This window comes from Homarus americanus, unplaced genomic scaffold (assembly GCF_018991925.1).
Source record: "Homarus americanus isolate GMGI-L3 unplaced genomic scaffold, GMGI_Hamer_2.0 scaffold36188, whole genome shotgun sequence".
Taxonomy (NCBI): domain Eukaryota; kingdom Metazoa; phylum Arthropoda; class Malacostraca; order Decapoda; family Nephropidae; genus Homarus; species Homarus americanus.
This window is the reverse complement of record NW_024718183.1, coordinates 1,655,957-1,665,957: the sequence shown is the minus strand read 5'-3', so window position 1 is coordinate 1,665,957 and position 10,001 is coordinate 1,655,957. Positions and strand designations below refer to the sequence as shown.

The 10,001-nt window shown below is 39.9% G+C and overlaps 1 protein-coding gene across 1 annotated transcript in view; it reads left to right on the top strand.

The window, feature by feature from the left end:
• Positions 1–8,507, top strand: part of LOC121859304 (26S proteasome regulatory subunit 7-like) — a 46,844-nt gene extending 38,337 nt beyond the window's left edge. The window contains exons 2-4 of the mRNA XM_042356100.1: positions 2,213–2,250; positions 5,782–5,974; positions 8,461–8,507. Of these exons, the coding sequence (XP_042212034.1) occupies positions 2,213–2,250; positions 5,782–5,974; positions 8,461–8,507 (278 nt within the window). The remainder of the gene's footprint in view (positions 1–2,212; positions 2,251–5,781; positions 5,975–8,460) is intronic.
• The last annotated feature ends 1,494 nt before the right edge of the window (positions 8,508–10,001 follow it).

The following is a 10,001-nucleotide window of genomic DNA, read 5'->3' as shown; positions in this document are numbered from 1 at the left end:
CCACTAGAATAGGTAACAACGATATTATGTATGCAGACGACATCACTCAAATAACAACACACAAGGAAAATTGCTAGCGCTACAGGGCGACAACACCAGGCGGGAATTAGAAAGGGTAAATAATTACGAAAAACAATGAAAAATCCAAACCAGTCTCCTGAAATTCACAGTGATACCCTTATGCAGAAGGAAAACTCCTCCATTAGTAACCAATAATGCCCAGATAGAATACAAATGCAGAGGGACCCTCCTGGGCCTACATATATCCACAACAGGTTATTCCCATCATGTCCACACCAGGAAGGAAAAAAGCAAAAAGAGCTGAGAAAACTGTAGCGCTTTAAAGCGCTTCCTGAGAAAATAAAACTTCACCTGGTGACATCATTTATCACACCAATATTAACTTACCCAGCAATACCTCTTCATACTATGAGCACTGTATATGTTCTGGGTACCAAGTTCTATCTACAGGAGCGAACACAAACACCTGTAGAGTTTTCGTAGGTTCTATTTACTGGACAAACAGAGATACACAAGTGAAACAGCTCTCCCTGATCTGTCTGGGGGTCAACTAGCCTTTCAGGCGACATGTGGCAAGTGACACATTAGCAGCTTCCATATGTCGCCAGGCACATTAATTAAGCGTGTGGGACATGGTAAATACATTGCCACACGCTGCTAGCTAGGATGAATAAATAATGTATATAAATGGATCACATACATAATATACATACAGCATACATAATATACATACAAGCACCACTCAAATATTTAAATTACAGGTGGTTCAAAATGAAGCCCTAAGATTCGTCACAGGCGAAAGTTACCTCTTCACCAGAACCACAGCCGAGATACATAGAGACCTGAGAATGAAACCCATCAACCAGCAGCTGCCCACCCTGGCCAGCAGAATCTGGCAAAAGATAGAACGATCAGAGCAAGAACTCCTTCAAGACTCACCAGATATGGCAACAACAACCATATGGTTCCAAAATGTTACCAAATCTCAAGGTCCATTACCACCCCTGATCTACGGCCAGGCAATAGACAACCTCCCTGAACCAACAGCACGCCAGGAGAAAGTCGTGAATATGAAACAAGGCCCTTAAAACACCCATGTATGGGATAGGGTAGGATGTCCTAGCCATGTACTGACAGACAATAACTAACCCATGACACAACCCTAACACACTTAAGCACTAGCTGAAAGCGGTCAGTCACCCTCTCTTACCTCCTCCTAAACTTCATAAATTTCTGAACTATAACTTCCTTTCCTCTTATCTTCTTTCACCCTTCTCTCAAAAAAAAAAAAATAAATAAATAAATAAATCAGGGATTCAAACACACTTCAACATGCTAATATTTTATTTTGATTTCACCCATCAAGGTCTGGGTATATTTGTTCATAAAGTTAACCAATCTCCCTTAAGCTAAGCTAAACTAAGCTAAAATAGTAGTTATTAACTATTATCATCTGTTAAAAATACATCCATTGTATGAAAGGGACAACTTTTTTTTACATCCTTGTAGATCAAGTGAAAATTGACGTCGCTGGAAGCTTGTAATTCCTGGGTGAAAATGAGTGTTCAGGAGGGGAAAATTCATATTAGAAACATATTCCTCATCTACCTTTTGGCTTTATCATGAGGTATAAAGGGATTTATCTTTTATGTTAAAAACTGCTGGTTCATGTTTTTTAACGTTTGGTTTATCCAGTGTTAGTTTGATTAAAGCCTCCGAGTAAGTTTTACAGACTGTGGGTATCTTACTTACCTAACTGAACCTAACATAAATTAACATAATAAACTTAACCTAAAATAGTTGCCTCCATCCTAGGATGGTTAGGTTTGGTTGGTTAATCTTATCTATACCAATACCATACATTTGTGTTTAGGATTAAAATTTATTTATTTTTTTAATTAAAGAAAGTTGTTTTTGGATATTTTTGAGGTAAGAAACAAGTTTCTTTCTGAAGAAAATTTTTGTGAAGTTACTGGTAATTCGGGGTATCCTAGTGTATTACTGGAGCTAAAAGTAAACCATTTTAATATAAGGAAGGATAACAAACCCATCTTTACTCTAACCACTGTGAAATTCATAGATTCCCAAGTATTCTTCTGGATTTATATTAATGTATAGATATTAAATGTACTGTACTGAGACATTTAAAAACAATATTTTATTTAAACTACAAAAAATATTTTTGTTTCAGTTCTTGATGAAGCGGATATATCCTTGCTGAAGTCATATGTAAATAAAAAACTAAGAACTCCATTTCAATTATATATATATATATATATATAATGTGTGTGTTTTTGTGTGTGTGTGTGTGTGTGTGTGTGTAAATATTCACATCTTCAGGGTGAGTACAGTCTCAAGAGAAATACAAACCAAATTGTAACCAGGTGAGAAAGGTCGGTTCACATGACCATCTGACCACCACCAACCATTGTGTGCTATTTAAAGATTAGTAGGTCATTACCTACTAACCTGACCATTGTGGACCTGGTCTCACCCTCCTCTATATATACACATAGTTTGTATTTCTTTAGTCTACTCACCCCTGAAGATGTAATTAGTGCTTAGGACTTAGTGTTTCTTCTTCCTTGTGGTTATCAGCATATACCTAGATCACAGCATACCAGTGATTTACTTGCATATATATATATACAGTATATATATATATATATATATATATATATGATTATGCCAATTGGGTCAGTGGCCAAGAGTCCAGCGCTAAGTGAAATCATGAAAGTGAACACAGAACATATGGGATTAATTCAATAGAACCCAGCCCAGACCCCCAAACTCCACTTTTGGCGACACATAACTATAATTGTAGTAAAATTCTATCTTAACATGATGGTATGAAAAAAACAAGTAATATAGAGAGGTTGGGTTAGGAAGATAAGGAACAACATAGGAAAAAAAATAAGAATAGGTTAAAAAACAATTTTGTGGAACACTTACGGTAGTAGAGAAGAGATGAATTACATCTGAGGATGGGCTGGATTTCAAGTGAACGTTACTGGCCTCAGGTGAATCTGCTACCTAGGTGAAGATCAACATCACTGTCACCCACAGTTGTCAGGGCTTCCTGACAAATCCTCAAGAGTGTTAACTTGCATTTCACTATCACTGGCTTGAGCTGGCTGTGGTGGGTTGCGGTTATGCTTTGCTGTGGCTGGTGTTGATGTTGTCGTGATACACCTTGATATGCGGCTCCATAGCTGCCAGTAAGGCATGGAAGACTTCATAAGCGTTCATCGTCATTGTCGCTGAGGAAAGGAGCTGGTTCATTTTTTCTGCAGCTCTATAAGCACATAATATCACTATGACTTAAACTAGGTTCTTAGGAGGGCAGCACATATACTCTCTTCGCTGGTGCTATTTAACATCTGCGTCAGCAATTCACTTCGGATCTTTGATCCTTACCTCAGGTGTCTCCTTCGTTGGTGGTCTCGGAGAAGCCTTCAGCTGTAATATTGGCGCAGCTTCTCTGCTTAAAGTCCACTGCTACTGCAACAGTCTGAACCTCACCAGTCACAGGTTCACTCCTCCTCTCACCTGGTATGCCATACAACACATGTCTCCATCTTTGCGGCAGCAGATCGTAGCTTAATAGTCAGCAGATCCCATGCCTCCACCGAAGTCTAGCTTGTTTTAGGTTAGCTTCTTCCATTGTTTGTGAGAAGTTCTTGAGTCCACACGCCTCTTGTTCCTTTGTCACATAAATGGCTTTTGCTTCTGCGCTTCCTTCGGTGTCACCCAGCTTACATAACTCATCTTGTAGTGTTGTGGTAGAAATTGATTCAGGAGCTTGAACTTCTTTGCAGAAATGCAGCAGCTTTCATTGCAGATCAACTCTGGTCCATGAGGCTGGACCAGCTGGCCCAGTGTTGGGAGGAAGGAAGACCACTTTTACGTTGGGGTGGCGATCCATAAGTAGGGGCGAGTGTCCAGGTCGTTGTCAAGGAGCAACCAAAATATTAGATGGAACATTCTGTTGCTCATAAATTTCTGCGTCAGGAACAAAACAGTTGTGGCCAAACCAGAAGAGGACTAGAGAAGAGGACATCCGCCGTGCGGTTATGACATTAAGCTTGTTCATGTCCATATTCTTCAGCAAGCGTCTGACTGCGGGCTTTAACTGAATCCACCGATAACGGTTTTTGGGTACACGGGAGGCATTGGTGGTAAACAGGGCCCCGATGATCGCGTTCCTTCTACGCTTCAAGAGCTCACTTACCTTGGCAGACTGGGACAACGAAGGTCTTGGAAGGTAACTTTTTTCAGAAAAGACCAGATTCGTCCATGTTAACACCTGATGCGTCACTGTACTGTCAGCCTCCATAATCTCAGCTGGCGGAGGAAAATCTCTAGCATACGGTCAGCGCACCAGCTTCCTCACCACCAATGTTGATGTTGGTGATCTTGTTCACCTTCTTAAACTATACGTAACCAGAGGAAGCATTGAAGGGGTTGGGCTCTGCAATTCCCAGTTCGTGACACTGCTCGCGTGCCAGGCTCCGTCACGTACTCCTGCACTGGCGTGTCCACCGCCATGTTGCGTCGGCGCCCTGGCGCGCAAAATAACTCACCAGCAAATTTTCCACTTTTGCCAGCACCTGTTCTGGCAACTACCTGATAAACACCTGCGGGTGCTTTGTGATTTTCATGCTCTTTTGATCTTAGCTGCGCTCTTCTTGATCGTGCGAATGATAGATGCGTTAAGCATATCTTTAGCGTGAATCAACTTAAATCTTCCTTTCTTCAAATCTTAGACAATTTGGTACTTCACCGGTAACCATGAACGTAAATTGTCTTCTTTGGCTTAGTGCCGCTGGGTCCGGAAGTAAGGAAAGGTCTCTCTCTCTGGGCGATGGTGGTCGAAGCCATTTCTGGAACAATAGACTCTTGGCGTTAACACCGGGGTAGCCTTGAGATGAAACTGCAGCGGCTAGGTCCAGCGTCGTCTCTCCTCCTCCCTCCCTCTCCCTCCCTACTCCCGGGGTGGTCACGTCCTGTCTTCCGACCAATTACAGCTGTAACCAGGGGGGGTGGGATGCATGGCCAATCACAGTCCGATCGTCATAATCGTGATGTAACAAAGACACACACTGCATAACCTTACATGGCAGCACTTAGCCGGAGGAGGAGGGAGGCGAGCACAGGCAGGCAGCGGGCGGGCGCGTGGCGCAGTGTGGGCAAAATCTAAAAATGGCATCTCGAGGCAGGACACTCACCGGCAATATATGTGGAAAAAAATCGTGTTAAGTGAAACGCGTTAGGCTGGGTAATACTGTATACATAACATATATATATATATATATATATATATATATATATATATATATATATATATATATATATATATATATATATATATATATATATATATATATATGCAGCCACAAGGACATCTAAAAGCAGTTCTAGACTCTGTTATATTTCTACACAAAGCCTGTTATCAAAATATATATATATATATATATATATATATATATATATATATATATATATATATATATATATATATATATATATATATATATATATATATATATATATATACACACACACACACACACAATCAACACCTCAACCCGCCAGGATTCGAACCCACGGCCCACGAGCCCATGACTGTGACCGAGGAACGCTACCTCTGGACCACCAGGATACTAAAAGCAGTCCTAGACTCTGTTATTATTCAATGTAAAATTTAGTGTAAAAATAATACTGCATGTGGATTGATGTTGCCACCTACATTTTTTACAGGGTCAAGGACCATACACCAAAGTGATCAAGAATGTTGAGGACGATATCCAGAAAGCTGTCAAAAAAGTAAATGATTTAACTGGCATCAAGGAATCTGACACTGGTTTAGCTGTGCCTGCCCTGTGGGATCTGGCAGCAGATAAACAAACTCTTCAAAATGAGCAGCCACTCCAGGTAACTTATCCGGTTCAGTGTGTGTGCGTGCGTGCGTGCGTGCGATTAACGGTTTATTGAAAGAGTATGGCAGCCGGAAGGCTGAAAGTATACAATTACATAATTGGGGAATGGGTCTCTTGATTTACAAATAACATACAAGTAACATTAGTGTTACAAATATGATATATAATAACTAGGTGAGGAGAAGCTCAAACTACAGGGCATTTCAACATAGTGACAGTGCAAAAAGTAAGATTGACTGGGAGTGAATACACTGGTTGATTACAAGTTATTGATAATTTTTACAATGGTTGGGACTGGGCTGTTCTTATAGCGATCAGCTCGTGCTCGTATGGGCTGGATGCGGTTGTGGTGTCGAACAGCAATTCTCGGGCGAGTGATCTCAGGTGGTAGTAGGAGCTGGTGTTGAGGATGGTGCATATGCTTCTCACCAAATTTACAGATGAGGTCGTGGTGATGGTCATTAATAATAATAATAATAATAATAATAATTAACGGTTTATTGAAAAAATTCTGCAGCCCGAAGGCTGAAAATATACATTGGACATAAATGACTTATTACATACATTGGTGGTTTAACAAAAGCCTTCATTAGAGAAAGGTAAAGGAACATACAGTGAACATACAGATGAATGTAGGTGTTGAACAGCAAACTCGTAGTGTAGTAACTCCCTCCCAGATGGTGTTAGGAGGAACTCACGTGGTGTAGTAGTTCCCTCAGATGTTGTTATGAGGGACCTGGCGTGGTGTAGTAATTCCCTCGCTGATGGTGTTATGAGGGGCATCACGTGGTGTAGTAATTCCCTCACAGATGGTGTTATGAGGGGCATCACGTGGTGTAGTAATTCCCTCACAGTGTGTTCATGCGTGCGTGTACTAAGTTAATTACTAAAATTTGTAATCTTATTGGAAACGTTTAATAGAGATTTTATTAAGGATCATTATGGTTTCAAATTCATCTCCCTATCACAATTAGCCACACTTGAGGAGGGAGGGGGGGTGGGGGCTGACCACGCGACTCTACCCCCCAAAAAGATTCTCTGCTTCCGTCTCACACCTACACACCCTCCAACACACACACACACACACCCTAACACTACTCACACACCGCAACACCACTCACACACCCCCAGCACATCTGCATGTGTGTGACTGCATGGTCACTTCTACTGTACATACAATGCATAACATTAAATAAAAGCTACATACGTACAATATTTTTTACGTTAATTTTACTACATCTACAGCCATTGTTAGTCGACTTTAATGTACACAAAATCAATACTGTAAGCTCTAATTCCCACACATTTCATCCCAAATATTGATGGATAATTGCTTTGGAAAAATCCTTTAATGGCAACTGGAAGCTGACGGGTTTCAGTCCTGTCCATATGGTAGGAGATACCGACAGCACCTCCCCCCTCTTACCAAGAGATCACTACACCTACGTGTATACGTAGTACATGAACCATAAGTCAACTTGTGGCATGATGGATGACTCAATAATGAGTAATACGGTATAAAATCAAGAGATTTTCAGGGAACTTTATGAATACATGTATACGTACGGTCGTACGTATACATGTATTTATGAAAAAATAAAAATAATGATGGACCATCCAACTTCTTGCAATTTATAAATCTATTATTTCTAATTTCCAGTAATTTTCATTAATGTATTTTATAAATTTCAAGAAAAGGGCCCAAGTTATTAATACTAATACAGCGATACACACACTTCCAACATACACCCTCCAACATTTATTGTAGTGTTTTAATAATATCCGCCTGCTCTTGAGCGGTTAAATTTGGTAAGTATTCTTTAATGTTGTTTATTATATAAGAGTTATCTTTCCTACTTCCTACAATAGGACTGTCCTCCCCAACCAAGTCTATGTCCTCAGCAGAGAACGCCTGGTTGGTGAGGACAGGTCTCTCACCCGAGTCACCCTGAGGATTCCTTCTGCGATACAATTTCATTAAGTTAAGATGTACGAATTGAGAATCCTTTCTATGATCAGGAGTTAGAATAATGTAGTTTACTTTATTTAATTGATGAGATACTTTATAAGGGCCTTGGTATTTACATTTGAGGGGTGAGCCTGGAATAGGCAAATACAGTAACACTTCATCTCCAGAATTGAAATTCCGGATTTTTGCCTTTCGGTCGTGAATACTCTTCATCTTACTTTGAAATTTCTTTAAATTATCTATTGCAATTTGTCTTACTTTACTTAATTTGGATTTAAGATTATCAAGATATTGACCAACAGTCTGTTAAGGGATCTTCGCAACTTGACTGAACCATTTTTCTTTTATGACTTTAAGGGGTCCTCTTACTTGACGACCATACAACATTTCAATAGGTGAGAATCCAAGTGATTCTTGTCGGCATTCTCTAATTGCAAAGAGCTTGAAATGAATTCCCTCGTCCCAATCAGCTTTTGTGTCCAAATAAAATCTGTTAAGCATTGATTTTACTGTTTGATGGTATCTTTTTAGGGAACCTTGTGACTGGGGATGATATGCCAATGACAAAGTTTGTTTAATGCCTAACTCCGATAGCACTTTGGAGAAAAGGTCACTTGTTAAATTAGTTCCTTGGTCAGATTGAATTTCTTTGGGGATACCTACTTGTGTAAAAAAAAAAATTAACAAAAGATCAGCATTGGTTTTAGCTCTTAATGTTTTTTACCGGGAATGCCTCAGGATACCTAGTCGTGGGGCACATTATAGTCAACAAATCTTTCTTGGAATAGGGTTAAGTGGAGCGGGAGGAATAATCTGATTGGGCTTCCCAACTAATTGGCAAGAATGACAAGTGTTGATGAAATTAGCCACTTGTTTTTTCATACCTGGCCAGAAAAAATCTTGACTAAGTTTGTTATAAGTTTTACATATCCCCAAGTGACCATTTAAGGCATCATGAGCAAGTTCTTTGAGCTGTACTCTCAACATAATAGGGTACCACTATTTGATGGACGTCAGCCCAGGAGTCATCACCCTTTAAATATCTTGGACGATATTTTCTCATTAAGACATCATCTTGATAGTAAAAACAAGGGACTTTAACAGTGTGACTTGGGTACTGCTCTATGATGAAATTAAGACATCATCTTGATAGTAAAAACAAGGGACTTTAACAGTGTGACTTGGGTACTGCTCTATGATGAAATTTGGCAAGTGAAGTATCCTCTTTCTGAGCTTTAATTAAGTTGTCCCTGGTCATAACCTGGCTGGGGAAAGTGGGAACACTTGAAGCATTAGCACCAGGGTCAAGTAAAGTTTGAGATCTAGTGACGGCACAAAGAGGAAATGATTGTGGATGTTCATTCTCTTAAGTCCTGAGTAGGACTCTCCGTCAACAGTTCATCAACCACTATAAGGTTAGGAACAACAAGTGAACCAGCTAGATCATTACCCAGTAGAAATGTAATACCTGCTACTGGCAGCTTCTCTCTCACTCCTACCATCACCATTCCCTTCAACAAGTCACTATCAAGGTAAACTTGGGCAAGGTTTACTGATGAATAAGAGGATAAGTCTTCCAAAAGCACTTTCTCTCCTGTATAATTTTCCCTAATTCCATGGAGAGCACTATGTACTATTAAGCTTTGAGCACCTGCAGTGTCCCTTTGTATGTTTACAGGAAATATTTTACCATCCTTTGAAAGTGAAATTGTACCCTTGACTATTATATCAAGAAAAAGATCTTTCTGAGAATCATTGGCTTTGGCTACATTACTAACAGACTTAGTTTTTGAGGTAGTAGCTTGGGCTTCCAAAATATATTGAAGTTTTACGCCCTGGTTCCCAACAACGAGATACATGGTAGCCTACTTTACTACAGTATGAACAAGTCACTGGTTTGTTAACATTAGCTGTAAGATTTGACTTATCACTGTTAGTCCCAAGGTTTTATCCCGAGGGTGACTACAATATTCGGCTTCTTGTTCTCCCCCTTAAACCTGTGCACTAAAGCGTATCTATCGGCCAACTGTGCTTGCTTCATCAAATCTTTTTCACCCGTCTTCTAAATAAGC